Here is an 18,033-nt window from a genome sequence, read left to right as displayed (position 1 = left end):
ATAATTGTATTAAGCATAATGATGATAATAATAAATCTTATTAGCTCATCATCATGCATAATACAATCATTTTTAAATATTATAATATACTTTTTGTTATATAAAAAGCAATAATAAAAATTATGATTTTATTATATATATTATGATTATTTACACCACAACACATGTCAATTTCCCCAAAATATTAACATATATATTAATGATTCCTATTCAGTTGCCTTTTTAACAGCTTGTTCTTATTATTTGTATGCAAAAAAACAAAACAAAAATCAAAGCAATCTGGCTTTAACTAAAACCTATGGAATATTGGTAAGGTGTTATACATTGGATCTGACATATTTCCCCTTTGTAGCAGCTGAAACCCATCTCCTTTCCTCCTATCTTTTTGATAACTACAGTTTTAATCGAGACTGATAAGGAAATTTGTCCCGTGTATTAATTGTTTCCTGTCACATTATGAAAATGCCCATCTGGTACCTGCATGGTGCTTCACCTACCACTATATCACTATTTATACTTTGGAAGCAAAAAAAATGACCTGCCACATAAAGTGTCCTAGTACGTGAGCGTCTGATCTTGTCTGAGGACACTTGTCAAGCAGTAGACAGATGATAATTTTGGTAATTAATGAGCTACTGGGTGAGTGTTAAGGTGTGTGCATGTGTGTTTTTGTGACTCACCCCCTGCAGCAACACTTCTCCTCGGACACTGTAAGGCCGTCAGTCTCTCAGTCAGCTGGGCTCGGCTCTCAGCGCTGTTGTTGTTATTGTTTACCTGGATGCCATTTTGCTTCATCAGCTGCATCAGCTCTGACTCCAGAGTAGCAATCTATAGAAAACAATACATGGTATAGTTTCTATACAATATACAGTTGAGGTTAAAAGTTTACACCCCCCTTTCAGAATCTGCAAAATGTTCATTATTTTACCAAAATAAGAGGGATCATACAAAATGCATGTTACAAGAGAAAATAATAGTTGAATTTATAAAAATTACCCCGTTCAAAAGTTTACATCCCTTTGATTCATAATACTGTGTTGTGACCTCAGTAATCCACAGCTGTGTGTTTTTGTTTAGTGATAGTTGTTCACGAGTCCCTTGTTTGTCCCGAACAGTTAAACTTCCTGCTTTTCTTCAGACAAATTCTTCAGGTCCCACAAATTCTTTGGTTTTCCAGCATTTTTGTGTATTTGAACCCTTTCCAACAATGACTGTATGATTTTGAGATCCATCTTTTCACACTGAGGACAACTGAGGGACACATATGCAACTATTACAGAAGGTTCAAACGCTCACTGATGCTCCAGAAGGAAAAACCATGCATTAAGAGCCGGGGGTGAAAACTTTTGAGCAGAATGGAAATGTGTACATTTTTCTTAAATATCATATTTTTTCATTTAGTACTTACCCTGATCTTCAAATTCAAAAAGTTTTCAACCCCTGGCTCTTAATGCATGGTTTTTCCTTCTGAAGCATTAGGCTATGCTCACGCTTGGCATCTTTTTTTTTAAATTTCCAGAGTCTATTTTACATTCTAATGCTATGGAGTAAACCGTGTTTTTCAAAAACGTCCTGAGAGTTTTTTTTAAAATGCCAGCGCTGGCATCTTTTGTCTGCAACTTTCAGCGTCTTTTTGAAGCTGAAAAAAGTTTAACTTTTCTGAAGAAAACGTCCTACGTCAAGCACCTTTTTAACAGCTGACCAATGACAAGCGAGCAGCTAGACCTGTCATTTCCATAACAACAGGAACAACAAGAAAGGTGCCGTTAGATAGACTTTTATTTTATTGTTGTGAACCGACATTCGCCTCCCCGTTAACCTCAAAAATCGCTGTGCAGTGCCGATAGCTTCTTGAGCCCCTTCGGGCAGACCTTTCCGGATCCCGTCCGCTCTCTCTCTCTCCCACTTTGCTTCCTGTCTAAATACTGTCCTATCAAATAAAAGGCAAAAATGACAAAAATGAAAAGAGCCAGCTTTCTCTCTTCTCAACATTTCTGCACCACATAGGCTACTGTTGCAGCTGTTGTTATAGCAGTTATAGTTGTTATATAGACTTTTTAAAACTAAAAAAACGCCCTTGTCAACTTTTTTTTGCCAAAAAACACGCCAAGTGTGAGCATTTGAACCTTCTGTAATAGTTGCATATGAGTCCCTCAGTTGTCCTCAGTGTGAAAAGACGGATCACAAAATCATACAGTCATTGTTAGAAAGGATTCAAATACACAAAAATGCTGAAAAATGTATGTAATGTAAATTTATGACCTCAACCGAACATATGGATTACATAGAAGTCCTTTATGATCATCAAGGCTCCATTTATTTTATGAAAAATACTGATCCCACTGATGTCACATGAACTATTTTAATGATGTTCTTACTATCTTACTATCCTTGAAGTGAGTTTTGTTGCTGTGTATGCAGGGTCAAAAAGCTCTTGGATTTCATCAAAAATCTCTTAATTTGTGTTCTGAAGATGAACGAAGGTCTAACGGGTTTCGAACAACATGAGGGTAGGTAATTAATGACAGAATTTTAATTTCTGGGTGAACTATCCCTTTAAGACTCTTGCTCAGTTGCAATATATATTTTCCATGCGGGCTCACAAACTGACTAATACAAACAGACTTTGGATGATTTCACAGTTCGAGACAGTTCTGTGTGTGTGTGCAGATAATTACCCTAACTTGAAGACTCTGGATTTCAGCCAAATGAGCCTTTTCCGCCTCCTCCAGCCTCTTCTTTTCTGCATCCTCCCTCTGAGCAAACTCCATCTCTCTGAAAGCAAGCAAAGACAGAGATTTTGCAAAAGGACAATAATGTTTGTGCTCATTTATGGGCTGAGACGGGTTTGTATGAACCTATTAGTCTATTTCGAAGGCCTTCTCCTCTAGAGCAGAGAATCTCATTATCAAACAAATAACGAAAAACAAATCCATCAAACTACTGTCAACCGTGAGGCTTCTTGTAAAATGGAGTGCCGAGACTGCTCCTTCAGACTTGTCGGCATGGATAGACAGCGACTCCGCAGTTAACTATGGCAATAATGCCTGAAGGGAAACCACAATTAAAGGCAGTCAGGCTCTAGAGGAGAAGAGTTGTGATCGAAATGACCACAGAGATCAGCTCACAGCCTCACACACTCCGCCGCTCACGCTTTTAGGCTTGAGAAATGTGTGCTGTGACTTTCACAACCTTCAGCCACACAGACATTATGAAGATTAAACTCAGTTCACAATTATATAATTGCAACATATCTTTTCATTTAGAACCTAAGCCGCATTTAAGTACAAAATCCACCCTGTTGAAATGTGCTTTGGATCTTCCAGCTTCATTCTAACCGACAAGCTATGTCAGCATATACCTGCTTCAGCATGACAATTGTTTTACAGACTTTGCATATAAACGGCTACAAGCCATTTCTTGTTGCCAGGGCTCTGTGCCAAAACCTAGAGAGCTGCCTTTGTACGGAATCACAAACACACTTCTGATAAAGGCTGTTAGAAAAGGTAGGCAGCACAATTATGCAGATTATTAAGACTTTTCCATCGAATCCAACATGGCGTGTACAGTCAAACCAAAAATGATTTAGACACCAGATATGATTTTTCATATATTTTTTTTTACAAGTGGGTGCAGGACAAGTGAGGATGGCAAAATAAAGTAAACTGTGACATATTATACTCAAAGGTTCTTCATACAGAGCACTACCAGTAAAATGGATAAAAAATTTGGGACCAAAAATTTGATTTGACACCTATCAACATTTTTATTTTATTTCTAAAAATAAAAATGTCAAAATCTCTTTTTATTTTTGTCAAAAATGGAGACAAAATATTATTGCGGACTGCTGTACACGAGTTTTCATGAGATCTTGACAATATTGTTTGTGATTGTGGTTGCTAAATAAATGCACTTACTCAACCACTGTAGTTTTTTTCGTATGTTTTACCAGTTTTCATAATGTTCACAGAGAGCATGCACAAGTCTTTGATATTAATTTATACAATAAATAGCCTATAATAAATCAGTACATTAGCTCGCGGTTTCACAGGCAAGGCTTAAGCCTAGTCCTAGACTAAAATGTAAGTCTGAGCTGTTTCAACTGAAAAAAACTTGCACTGGCTGATCTTAAAATATATCAGTTCATTTGTTGTAATGTTTTTTCTAAGGCATGTTTATAAATATTACTTAAATGTCCTTATTGAACTATGGCCTAGTCCTGGCTTAGTCTAAGCCCTGTCTGTGAAACTGGGCCTAGATAAGAAAAAAAAATGTGTCGACATCCTGGTGAAAGTGCAAAACCTGAAATGTAAAAGTAAATTTCCCAAATGACAACAATCATTACGATTACAATTTTGAGCAAATTTTTTTTATCAGTTTATTTATTATACAGCATGACAAAAATGGGACGAAGATTATATTGACTAAAACTAGTCTAAAATACTAGATTTTCTTTGACTAAAATGCTAAGACTTTTAATTGACTAAAACTTGACTTAAAAAGAATAGTATAAGGTTGACTAAATTTGATAAAACTAACAGGGATATTTAACACAGAACTAAGACTAAGACTAAAATTTTAAAAAGGCTGACAAAATTAACACTAACCTTTACATAAACCCATTATTTACATGTGCCCTTCAGCAAGTAGGAAATATACAGAAATGTTATTAAACACTAAATACTAAATTAAATATAGATGAATCCTTAAAGCTACAAAAGTGATTGATTTCCTCACAGCAGCTAGGTTATTAGATATTTGGCTGCTATTACTTTAAGAGCTGCCCCTGAAGTGAAGTTGGCGTGCACGTCTGAAACGTTTCTTATTTGATCTGGTCATAATAGAGTATATAATAGAGTATATACCGAGAAGTGTTTCCAATTTGGGTTGCCTATGAGGTTCCATATTAGTTTGGAAGCTATCTAAGATGGCAGCTACCTATGTACGCAGCAGACTGCAAGGCAACTAAAATAGTTTAAGAAAACTGCTACTTTAAAAACTGAATGGTAATGAGCTCATTTGTGGTCTTTGTTGAAAGACCACCAACCACATAATCAAGATCCTTCCGCTCAGCACTGCACTGGTATTATAATTACCTGAAATGCAATTAGTAATCTCTAAGAATTCTCTTATGTTTAGAGAACATGATTAAAGTACAATTCCATCATTTCATTCTTCATACCTCTGCTGGAAGTCCTTAATGAGCTTCTTGGCCTTGTTGTACTTCTTTTCCAGGGTCTGATACTGACTTTGGGCCTCCTTCAGATGCTCGTTGACCGTATGGCACAGCGTCTGAGCCTCGATCCAATAGCTCTCCAATTTTAGCATCCTCTCCTTATTGTCCTCGATGCTTTGCTTGAGCTGTGTCTTCTCTTTCTCCCACCGTGCCTTCTCTTTTTCCACTGCGGCCAGCTAAATAGAGAGACCAGGATGGAGACACAGGGAGGAAATGAAAGGTAAATATCCAACAAAGTCAATAAAGCATAGTGAACTGTTTATATGAAAACAAAACCGACCTAATTTTAATTACTTAAGAAATGTGGATACTACTATTAATTTTACAGGAATGATACAGAGAACAATAGAATGATAGATAGACATGTCAACATGTGTCTATATAAGCCAGAGGAATATAAATAGCTTTGTTCACACCATAAACTAATTCAAATTTAGCCCTGACCGTCTGTACTGTCATTTTACAAGAGATGAAATCTGACGTTTGTTCAAACAGTGTAGTCAATATCTGGCGCGTCTAGATGGGTTGCAATGGTAATGATGTAAACGTCAGCACTACGCCAAGAGACTTTCTCAGACAACAACTAAGAGTCGCTGTCAGTGTGGAAAGCTGTAATTTTTGATTCTGCTCATGTCTATCATGACATTTGCCACTGAATTCACATGGTGCTTGAGAGAAGGTGCTTTAAGCATTCAAGCATGCTGTCCAAAACCGCTGACTCACACATTCACTATTCAATACATAGTGAATGTCACTCGCTATGAGGAAAGTTTGAGTAAAAAAAGGGAATATTTGGAGACCAAGACGACTTGTATTGGTGTTTCATCTGCACCATGTTCTGAATGACTAAAAAACCCTATTTAGTTTGCTGTTTTTGCTGTTCACACTACAAAATACGGATTTGATACTACAAAAAAAACAAAAAACAGATTTGAGTCGGCTGCAACAAAAGCGGCAGATTTTTGCAATTGTTTTGGATAACTAAAACTAAAATTAAAACTATTAAAACTAGTTTTCAGTAAATAAAGACATCTAAGATCTACAGTCAAACCAAAAAATTTTCAGACACCACATTTTTTTACTAGTTAGTGCAGAGTACCCAAATATTCTTCATACTGTGTGGATTAACAGCAAATTTGATATAAATGTGGGACCAAAAAATATTCAGACACTTTGACCTGACCATTTTTTGCTTAAGTGTTTTTTCTTTAATTGCTAATGCAACCTTTTTACACCACAGACTGAACAAAATTAAGCATTGCTTGGTAATTGATCAACAAAATATTGATAGTTGTGTAAATAATGTCATACCAAAGTAGTCTGAATTTTTGATTGATTGTAATCCATTACATACCTTTCTATCAAAGCTATCTGACAGTTTAACTCTGAGTTCTTGTCATATTTTATTACTATTTTCTAAACTATAGCAAATAACTGATAATGTGAGAAATTTTGAAGGTATCTGAATACATTTTGGTTTGACTGTAAATATTCAACAACAAAATAAATCTAATAATATAAAAATAATTGTAGAAATGTAGAAATATTTTTAAAAGCTATTTGGCAAAAGCTAACTGCAAAATGACTAAAAACTAAACTAAATTTTAAATGAGAACTGGCAATATAAATATATAACTAATAGAAAGTAACATTTTTTCCGCCTTTTTGAGGTCATTAAGTCCTGCAGGTGCACTTTCCTCTTGCTTACTGTATTAATGATAACAAACAAAAAAAGTCTGAAGTATAAGTGAAACTTGCAATAAAAACAGGAAAAAAAACAGCATCCAATTTGTAGCTTTCTTTGGGGGTAGATACAGTAGCCTCTTACCTTGTTCTTGAGTTTCTGGATCTCAGCTTCAGTGACAGTGTGTTTAATCTGCAGCTGTAGACACAAAGGGATAAGAGAGAGTAGAAGAAAGATGAGTGGATGATCAAGGACAGTCCTCCTCTCAAAGGGAACTGACCAGAGAGGCTCTCTCTGCGTGACAACACACTCTCTCTCTCTCTGCAAATCCAGACTCAAGAGAAAGAACAGCAGAGAGACAGCAGGAAAAAGACTGAGACAACTGAGGAAGGAGTGAGTTCTGAGATACAATATTTACAAAGAAGAGCAGCCAAGATAAAAGGTAATTCTAGGTACAAACCAATAGTGAAACGTTATTTATGTATTCTAAGCCATGTGGTTTTGGAGACAGGACAAATGTGAAGTAGATATGTGGTGAATTGAGTATTGACAAAATTAAAAGGATTAATTGTCTATTTTCTCTAGGTTGATTAAGCTGTCATGGCAGGGTGGCAGTAGGAACTTGCGATTTTTATTTACAATTTACAAGGTATTACATTTTTTATTGTAATACATTTTCAATGAAATTTATTAATATTTAGCAGCATGTCTATCAACCATCACTCCAGTCTTCACTGTCGCAGAAATGATTCCTTCAGAAATGATTTCAAATGTTTTGTTGCTTAAGAAACAAAACAGTTGCTTAATACACAGAGAATGACTTGCAATTTTTTGCCTTACTTGTCCTACTTATTTGAACCAGAATATATAGATGATGAACTAAGAGAGATGGACGTTCTATTTCAGAACATGGTACTCTCATGAACGCATGTCAAAGACTGACACAGAAGAGAAGAAATTGTTGAATATAGTAATTGTGTTGTCTTCGTGCACAAAAAGTATTCTTGTAGCTTTATAACATTACAGTTGAACCACTGATGTCACATGGACTATTTTAATGATGTCCTTACTATCTTTCTGTGCCTTAAAGGGGTCATCCGGTGCCACCATCACTTTTACAAGCTGTTTGAACTGAAATGTGTGTACAGTCGTGGCCAAAAGTTTTGAGAATTACATAAATATTGGAAATTGGAAAAGTTGCTGCTTAAGTTTTTATAATAGCAATTTGCATATACTCCAGAATGTTATGAAGAGTGATCAGATGAATTGCATAGTCCTTCTTTGCCATGGAAATTAACTTGATCCTGAAAAAAACTTTCCACTGCATTGTTAAGAAGGCTTCAGGGCGTCCAAGAAAGTCCAGCAAGCGCCAGGATCGTCTCCTAAAGAGGATTCAGCTGCGGGATCGGAGTGCCACCAGTGCAGAGCTTGCTCAGGAATGGCAGCAGGCAGGTGTGAGCGCATCTGCACGCACAGTGAGGCCAAGACTTTTGGAAGATGGCCTGGTGTCAAGAAGGGCAGCAAAGAAGCCACTTCTCTCCAAAAAAAAAACATAATTTATGTGAAATATCTTATTCATGGCAGTTCTAAATAAACAACACCACGCATTTTGTATGATCCCTCTTTTTTTGGTAAAATAATTAACATTTTGCAGATTCTGAGAGTGGGATGTAAACTTTTGACCTCAACTGTATCTTAATTTGTGTTCTGAAGATGAACAAAGGTCTTACGGGTTTGGAACGATATAAAGGTGAGTTATTAATGACAGAATTTTCATTTTTGGGTGAACTATCCATTGAACTACCTTTCAATGATCATTTGTTCAAAAATGCATGTAGTCTTGGTTTACCTCTAGCCTGGCTAACGCCAGACCACGTTATGACTTCATCATGATTCGTGGTCTGGGAACCACATGTTCATTTTCTCGTATTTGAGGCGTGGTTTACGAATGCCCAGAGCCAATCGTTTCAATTATACCGGATGACGTATGTAGAGCGAATGCCAAAAGTTGCTCTTTTTTCAAAATAAACTTGCGTTCTAAACTACTTAGAACACTATACCGTGTCTACACCGGACGCGACAGTTGCCGCGCCACAACAGCTAAAGTCTGTCTACACTGGACGCGACAAGGCGAACGTTGCAAATCATTTAAACTTTGTGTGAGCACGTCATAAATAGAACGCGGCAGCAGATTACTGTCAGGGATTTGCCGTGTCGCGCCGCATCCAGTGTAGACAGCATAAAGCCACATTCACACTACACGCGACATGCAGCGACTAAGCGACGCGATCCCATTCATTTCAATGGAGAGTCGGCGATTTCCGGCGACGAGAGCGACAGCGGCCGTCAGCGACCGTTGGCGACCGGATGTGGGCGTGTCCAGCGACGCGACAAAGTTCAGAATCTCTAAACTTTATGCAAATGAAGAGCGACTTTCGGGAGCGACAGCCAATAGGAAAGAAGACGATAGTGCTCGTGATCATTCTCCTTTCAGCTCCAGCAGTGATTGTCCTGTTTTATATGACATGTCCATGCCCACATACAAAAATAATGTTAACTGCATTAAAATGAATTGTAACCTGCTTGTCTTTGTTTCCAAAGTTGCTTTGGATAAAAACGTCTGTTAAATGACGTTACTAAGCAACCAGTAATGAGAACGCCCACTCGCGACCTCATCGCCAGCCTCTGGCGACATGCAGCAACAGAAGTCGCGTCTAGTGTGAACGGGGCTTAATAGGTTCTAATGTCATTTGTCGCGTCGGGTCACGCCGCTCGCGTCCGGTGTAGACACGAAAGATAACTTTGCGTCTGCTGCCATGCTGGATCCATAGTAACAAACTGCTTCGGTGAGTCGCATAGAAGGCGTCATCGTCTTGCTGCTCCCTCCCCGTTCTGTGATTGGTTCCCTATCTTAGGTGAAAATTAGGTCCATGGTTTCCAGACTAGACTAGCAGCGGGAATAAAATTGCGCTGCGCAAGGCAGGATGGGGAAACCCAGGCTAGTTTACCTCTCGAAACTTCTGATAAAGTTTGGTGGCGTCCAGTTCTGATGGCGAGATGATGTCCTCATTTTCTGGTAAATCGAAAACCTCAATGGCCACATCTCTGTCTGTTCCCGTCTGGCCTGCCTCCTCCTCCTCCTCATCCGTGGCGTACTCCCCTGTCTGAGCATGGGCACATGGGAATAAACATTCGCATTTACTGGAGCAATCAAAATGAAGGGTTTCTGTCTTTAATAGGGTGAACAACTTTATATTGTGTGTCCAAGATGCTGTATTTTCTTTAGAACAATACATAAACTAGACCATTTTATATCCTAAAAACATGGCTTTGATTTAATATGAACTGGTTATGCTTAACCAACTGAAACGTGAACTTTACTTCAATTTGCACAGCTCACTGAAATGTGCTATGAGATGTTTAAACTATTAAACTTGACAAACCACAAAAAAGTACAAATAAATAAAAATATTTTTTTTGAATTGAGCTAGTAAACAATGACCCAGCAACTCACATAACACCCTAGCAATCATGTAGCAATGCTCTAGCAGGCACTCCGAACATCTTAGTGATTGTGTAGCAACAAATGCATAAAATGTAATCTTTTGTAACACCATAAATATCTTTACTGTCCCATCTGTTAAATCTAATGCATCCTTGCTGAATGCAAATATATATTTTTTAAATCATACTGACCCCAAACTTTTGAACAGTTTTACTCTATTATCTTTTAAAAGTAAAAACAATTCATGCAGCATCTATTTCTCCTGCTTGCGTGTGGGTATGCCAAAGTTATTTTAGGCAGATGGATGTGCAGAGACACACAGACAGGTTGGTTCTGCTTGGCTGATGCTTGTATCTGGTTGCAGGGCAGGGCTGTTCCCTGGGAGGCCTACTTTCCAGATCAAATTATTCTGCCTAGCAGGAGGCCAGATATAACCCTGTCCTACTGTACTGCTTTAACCTGAGTGGTCTCCATTGTGTCTCATTTGTGTCTCCTCACCACTCCCTCTCATTCCCTCACACGTTAAATGAGAGGACACGAAGCGTAGCACACAGACTTAATATCATCAGCATGATATTACCTCTCAGATATCCTCAAGGGGCAAATTAGCTCATTTTGGAGTGTCACATTCAATTAGTATATGTGTCACCATCCTTTTAACACACTGGTGGTTGCTGTACCACACATGTTCGAGGAAACTAATTGCAAGAAGGTCATATACAGAGGCACAGAAAGTACTTAAAGGATTAGTTCACTTCCAGAATAATTTTTTTACTCACCCCCATGTCATCCAAGATGTTCATGTCTTTCTTTCCTTCTTTCTTTCTTTCTTTCTTTCTTTCTTTAGTTGAAAAGTTATTAAGGTTTTTGAGGAAAACATTCCAGGATTCCAAATAGTGGATTTCAATGGGAGCTAGCAGGTTGAAGTTCCAAACTGCAGATTCAACAATGTTCAAGTTGGAGGAGAAAATTAGATTTTCACTCTAACCTACCTTTTTGAACTAAAGTAGACAGACAAATAACTAACATCCTGGAAAGTTTTCCTTAAAAACCTTAATTTCTTTTAGACTGGAAAAAGACAGACGTGAACATCTTGGATGACATGGAGGTGAGTAAATTATCAGGGAATTATTATTCTGGAGGTGGACTGATCTTTCAAGCCACACAAAAAATTATGAACGTCACTGTATTAGATAACAAAGTACCAAACCAAGTTCTATTTATTATATATCATATTATAGTAAAATTCTATACTATTTTGTCTAAATTAAAAATCAAATACTAACATTTTATATAAATTGTTTCAAATGCTACTTGTGAATTTGGGAATATTATATAGTAAGAAAATTTAATTTCCCCAAAGATTTTCTAGTGATTAGATTTTATACATTTACATCTTTATGTTTTTAAAGATTAACTTTATGTGAACAGTAAATGTAAAGTAATATGTAAAAACAAATGAAATAAGCAATTTTGCCTCATAGTGAGATCCCCTGCTGATTTTGTATGTTTGCCCACTGACAAAGAAATTATCAGTCTATAATTTTAATGGTAGGTTTATGACAACAAAAGAGAGAATAACAACAAAAAAATCCAGAAAAACACATTTCAAAAAAGTTATAAATTGATTTGCATTCAATGAGTGAAATAAGTATTTGATTCCCTATTAATCAGCAAGATTTCTGGCTCCCAGTTGTCTTTTATACAGGTAACAAGCTGAGATTAGGAGCACTCTCTTAAAGGGGAGTGCTCCTAATCTCAGTTTGTTACCTGTATAAAAGACACTTGTCCACATATGTCAAATTGGAGGATGTCAGGGACAAGATTGTAGACCTACACAAGGTTGGAATGGGCTACAAAACTATTGCCAAGCAGCTTGGTGTGATTATTCGCAAATGAAAGAAACACAAAATAACTGTCAATCTCCCGCAGTCTGGGGCTCCATGCAAGGTCTCACATCGTGAAGTTTCAATGATCATGAGAACGGTGAGGAATCAGCCCAGAACTACACTAAGGGTTTTGTCAATGATCTCAAGGCAGATGGGATCATAGTCACCAAGAAAACAATTGGTAACACACTACGCCGTGAGGGACTGAAATCCTGCAGTGCCCACAAGGTCCCCCTGCTCAAGAAAGCACATGTATAGGCCCGTCTGAAGTTTGACAATGAACATCTAAATGACTCAGAGGAGGACTGGATAAAAGTGTTGTGGTCAGATGAGACCAAAATCGAGCTCTTTTGCATGAACTTAACTTGCCGTGTTTGGAGGAGGAGGAATGCTGCCTATGACCCCAAGAACACCATCCCCACCGTCAAACATGGAGGTGAAAACATTATGCTTTGTGGGTGTTTTTCTGTTAAGGGGACAGGACAACTGCACCGCATCAAAGGGACAATGGACAGGGCCATGTAGCATCAAGCCCAGGGCACTGAAAATGGGTCATGGATTGGTATTCCTGCATGACAATGACCCAAAACACACGGTCAGGGCACATTAAGGTCCTGGAGTGGCCCAGCCAGTCTTCAGACATTAATCCCATAGAAAATCTGTAGAGCGGGGTGAAGGTTCGAGTTGCCAATTGTCATCCTCGAAACCTTAATAACTTGGAGAGGATCTGCAAAGAGGAGTAAGACAAAATCCCTCCTAAGATGTGTGCAAACCTGGTAGCCAACTACTAAAAACGTCTGACCTCTGTGATGGCCAAAAAGGGTTTTGCTACCAAGTACTAGTCATGTTTTGGGAAGTGGTCAAATAATAATTCTACTCGTTAAATTGCAAATAAATAAAAACTTTTTTAAAATACATTTTTTGGATTTGTTTTGCTGTTATTCTGTCTCTCATTGTTCAAATAAACCTATCATTAAAATTATAGACGGATCATTTCTTTGTCAGTGGGCAAACTTACAAAATTCATTCATTATTATCTAATCAGAAAAATGAATATTATATTTTACAATTTTCAAAAAATTAGTAGTGTCTTCAGTAGAACTGACAACAAGGTTATTTAAACGTTGCAATATTGCTAACTTCCCCTGCCGTGTATATAAAATGATTATTATTTATCATTTATAACGATAATAATAGAAATTACTATTATGTTGTGTTTAAAATTAGTTTTATGTTAGCTCATCATCATGCATAATACAATAATTTTTACATATTAAAAATTTTGTGTTTTATAATATTTCCAGATCAGAAATCTTTGATGAATATTAAGTTTACAAAATGTATTTGAACATGTCACATTATAAATGTCTTACCATCACATTTGTTAAATTTAATGCATTCTTGCTTTTAATAATAATACTGACCCCAAACAGTTTTGGTCTGTTATATTTTTAAAAAAGTATATCTTAAACAAAAAACAAATAAATAAATGTATTTATTTATATTTTACATTTTTAATGTTTAATATATATGATATATGTGTGTGTGTGTGAGAGAGAGAGAGAGAGAGAGAGACAAATATTACAAATTGCTTGATATTATATTTTTCAGTCAATATTATCCAATATCGACTGATAAAAGTAAAGATAAGATCAATTAAAAAATGTCAAATATCAGCTCATCGATTATTCTACTCTGCATCTCTAGAAAAAACTAATATGCAGATAAAGAACTCATGATGTCCATAGTTACTGTCATGGTTGGTTACAAGTAATTGCACAAATGGCAAAAAAATAAGGTTACAAAACGGTAACCTTCATGATTTGGTTTGATATTGAATTATGCTGAGAAATTCATAAATTTATAAGTGCGACTGAGGCTACTGTAAGCCTATTCCATCATTCCACCACTAACCTTTCTTGGATGTCCTTATAACCACTCCATCCTGCAGGACCTTGCTGTTTTAAGGCCATTTACTGCTGGCAGGCAGCTTGTGAATTGTTTTGGCAGCTGCTTATCCACAGCACAGCAAGATTTCAAGCAGGTTCACACCATTCTGCCTCAGTGAACACACCAGCCCCTAAACCTTCATTGTGCAAGGCCTCTCTCGCACGACACCGATATGACACATTTAAACAGATATTCACATGTGCTGACGCTCAAGCACACACATGGCACATTCGCACGAACATACACCCACACACAAACATGCTAATCTTTTAGCAGGGACTGCTACATTCATTACAATTCCTTACGGGCAGCCCGTCTGCTGGGAGAAGCCGCCTGTGCCAGAATTATAAAACAGCGCTGATCGCACAGCCATTTCAGGAGCGCAGTCTGCATCCGAGCCAGCCGCCACAAAATATCCAGACGTTACCGCAGAGGAGGAACAAATAAAACCATGTGGGTACTTGAGAATGACATCAGCTAAATGTATAATGTGAGATTTTGATGCAATCTGAAATCAACACACATGCAGATTCTCACTGACAAATAACGCGAGGCATTAAAAATTCACTCTTTCATTAGCACGTGTGAGTCTTGCATCATTCTGCGCTGTACGAGAGTTCATAATGCTAAATTGTCCGTGTCCTCCAAATCACAAGGTAGAAATTGCTTTGCCTGGTCTACTGATGTAATTATCTCTGAATCGTAGAGGGCAATTAATTCAGCGCTTTCTTCAGTCAGTCATCAGAGCTTTCATACAGTATCTCACTGCGGTGACAGACCTGCATGCATTATGGTAATGCACCGCTCTGAATCTTTTCGAAAAGAGATCGCAGCAACAGACTTGTGGCCCTTTTGTTTGGGAAGCCAGGCTGGCCCCCGATTCGGTAATGAGAACTGAGCAATAACTGCTCGGTGACTAGTAATATAACAAACCCCATCAACACTCCACTGAGCAGAAAGCTGCCACTGTGGGTGTTTTTCCATGAGAAGCTCTCAACAGCCTAAGCACACTTTGGCTCAATCCCAATTCTACCCCTTACCCCTACACTTAGCCCTACCCCTCCGTTTGGCGCGTTCACGTGAAGGGGTAGGGGTGTCTCATTTCTCTTTTGGTTGGAGGGGTAGGGGTAAGGGGAAGGGCCAGATAGCCCTCCAAACGAAGATTTTTCAGGACCTCACTTCATACGAAGGGCTAAGAGAAATTTCCAACATGGCTGCTCACTCGAGCAAGCAGACTCGTAAATATATGTAATTTTTGCCTTAAATAAGGATTTTGATGACAGTGTTTCATTATATGTATATTACCTTCAATCTTGTGTTTGTGTTTATGGTGTTGTTTTGTAAATAAACGTTTGCAAAAAAATCGCTAAAGTTTGCTATCAGATAGCACTAATTGCACGATATTACAAAATATATTTTTATGTCACATGCACTTGACTGCATGTTAGAAACATGAAAGACCAGTGGCACGGCAATTTGCAACGGTGGTGTAGTGGGGGGTGTACGCAGGTATACGGTGTATACACACTTCCACTTTTTAAATCCCCTCTGATGCGCATTATTCAGTAGTGTCCTGCATTCGCCAAAATCATGGCAGTCCACCACATCCAGTCATGTGAATAAATGTAAATATTCGCTAAAAACACCCAATAAAGGCAGTGATGATGCAGTCAAGACCGTGGAGCCGGCTTGCTTTGAAATGTATTTGATGATTGCGCCAAATGCACCTGCGCCCGCTCACCGCACCAGTAATTTAAATCAGTACATAATAATAACAACGATACCTTTACAAATAAAAAGAAGCTGATTTTTACGATCAGAAATTTCTTAAACAAGTGAACCCCTGTAAACATTTTAGTCCAAGGATCCAGAAAACGAACGCGTTCAAATAGAAAGTTGAAAACGAAATTCACAAATGAAGCATATATACTTCTCCAGGCACCACTACACTGATTAGCAATTTGCCGCGCATGTGATAATGCGTTGTTTGTTTTGCTTACGGCCACATGTGAATGAACGGTGCGTACACTGTACATTTGTACTTTTTGAAACATGACAACATTTTGACATCTTGGAATGAGTGATAAACATCTGCGCATGTCCTCTGATGTAACATTAGGAACTAGCGACAACCTATGATGACGTATAACAGTGTTGTAGTGGTGTCCCATTTCTTAGGGGAAATATTTTAGCCCTTCCCCTTTACACTTTGTTTCAAGGGACAAGGGGAAGGGGCGAGGGGTAGGCGAAGGGGTAGAAAATAGAATTGGGATTGGGCCTTTGTAACATTGCTGAAATCTAATTTGTGACAATGGAGAAATATCATATTTTTATGTTGTAAGACTGATTTTGAGTATGTGAAAAACTAAATATCACATGGGATATTATCAATTTAAAATCAACTTTAAAATATTTTTTGTTGAACTATAGTTAAAGAAAATTGTTAAATTATAAAATATTTTCTACTCAGAGAATAAGAGATGAACATTTACTACTACTAATAATAAGAATAATAAACTTGAGTAAGCATGAATTCCATGGTAAAATTTGAATAAAACAGCAACATTTGGTAAATGTGTTAAAATTATTTTGTTATACATTTTTAATTTATGTATATTATATTTTGTAATCTTTAAAAAAAAAATTATATATATTTATTTATATATTAATATATATTTATATATATTTATTATTTATATATATTTTTTTATTATCATTAATTACATTTTATCATTATATAATTTAATTTAAATTTTCTAAATAATAAGTATTATTATTATTTAATTTTTAAATAAAAAATGTATATATATTAATATATATTATTAGTGGTAATAATAATCATTATATATATATATATATTATATATATATATATATATATATATATATATATATATATATATATATATTAGGGGTGGGCATAGATTATTTTTTTTAATCTAGATTAATCTAGATTAAATCTTGGAATTAATCTAGATTAATCTAGATTAAAATGGCTAATTTGAATTCTGATGAAGGCATTCAGAATATGTGTGCTACCCAAATAATGACTTAAAGTCTTTGAGAATGGATCATAAAGCTCATAAAGCTGTTCTATGATAATTTGTTGATGAAATAAATTATGTTCAATTAGATGTACTTGTGTTTACTAACTAACTAACAATGAAATTATTTTTTCTCCCTATTAGATTGTGTTTTTTTTAACGTCAACACCTACCCAGCCCATTACATGTTACACCGTACTTTTATTTTGACAGGTTGCCGTGAAGTTTCTGTGTCATACAGTATGATATGATGCTAGTTTTCTCAAATGAAACGGTAAAAGTGACACTCACAGCAGTTTGGGAGATTGAGTTTATCTGTTCATGTGAGATGAAAATGCCAAAAATTACCGGGAGCGTCACGTGTGTTTCAGTATGCGTGTAGTAAAAGCTCGTCTCCGCAATGCATACATACAGCTAGGCAAACGGAACATATCGGATTCATATTAAAACGGTCTTTTTGCATTTCAGTTTTCACATACACTAGTCCATATCGCGATTTGATTTGAAATCTGAGTGACTGACCAACATTTGATTTATGAATCCAAAAAACGACGAATTTACGTGGCATTTCGCTATAGTAGATTCGGTTTTTATGAATGGAGGACGACGCGATTCCGTCTGTGTTTTGGCGGAGGAGACTTAAACGCGCGACCATATTCTACAGTCTTCGGCTTCGGTATACATCCGCGTTAAACTATCAAGGTGAAAGTCATCATAGCTTGCGTA

General features: G+C 36.9%; 1 protein-coding gene across 2 annotated transcripts in view; it reads right to left on the bottom strand.

Annotated features, from left to right (window-relative positions):
* The window catches only part of ppp1r9a (protein phosphatase 1, regulatory subunit 9A), a 72,430-nt gene that overhangs the window by 14,489 nt on the left and 39,908 nt on the right, over positions 1–18,033 (bottom strand). For both annotated transcript variants that reach the window (XM_073822013.1, XM_073822014.1), the window contains exons 7-11: positions 9,929–10,084; positions 7,065–7,118; positions 5,183–5,412; positions 2,679–2,775; positions 681–828 (exon numbers count right to left, since the gene is read on the bottom strand). In XM_073822013.1, the coding sequence (XP_073678114.1) occupies positions 681–828; positions 2,679–2,775; positions 5,183–5,412; positions 7,065–7,118; positions 9,929–10,084 (685 nt within the window). The remainder of the gene's footprint in view (positions 1–680; positions 829–2,678; positions 2,776–5,182; positions 5,413–7,064; positions 7,119–9,928; positions 10,085–18,033) is intronic.

Source organism: Garra rufa, chromosome 17 (genome assembly GCF_049309525.1).
Source record: "Garra rufa chromosome 17, GarRuf1.0, whole genome shotgun sequence".
In the NCBI taxonomy this organism is placed as follows: Eukaryota; Metazoa; Chordata; class Actinopteri; order Cypriniformes; family Cyprinidae; genus Garra; species Garra rufa.
This window is presented reverse-complemented; position numbering and strand designations above follow the sequence as displayed.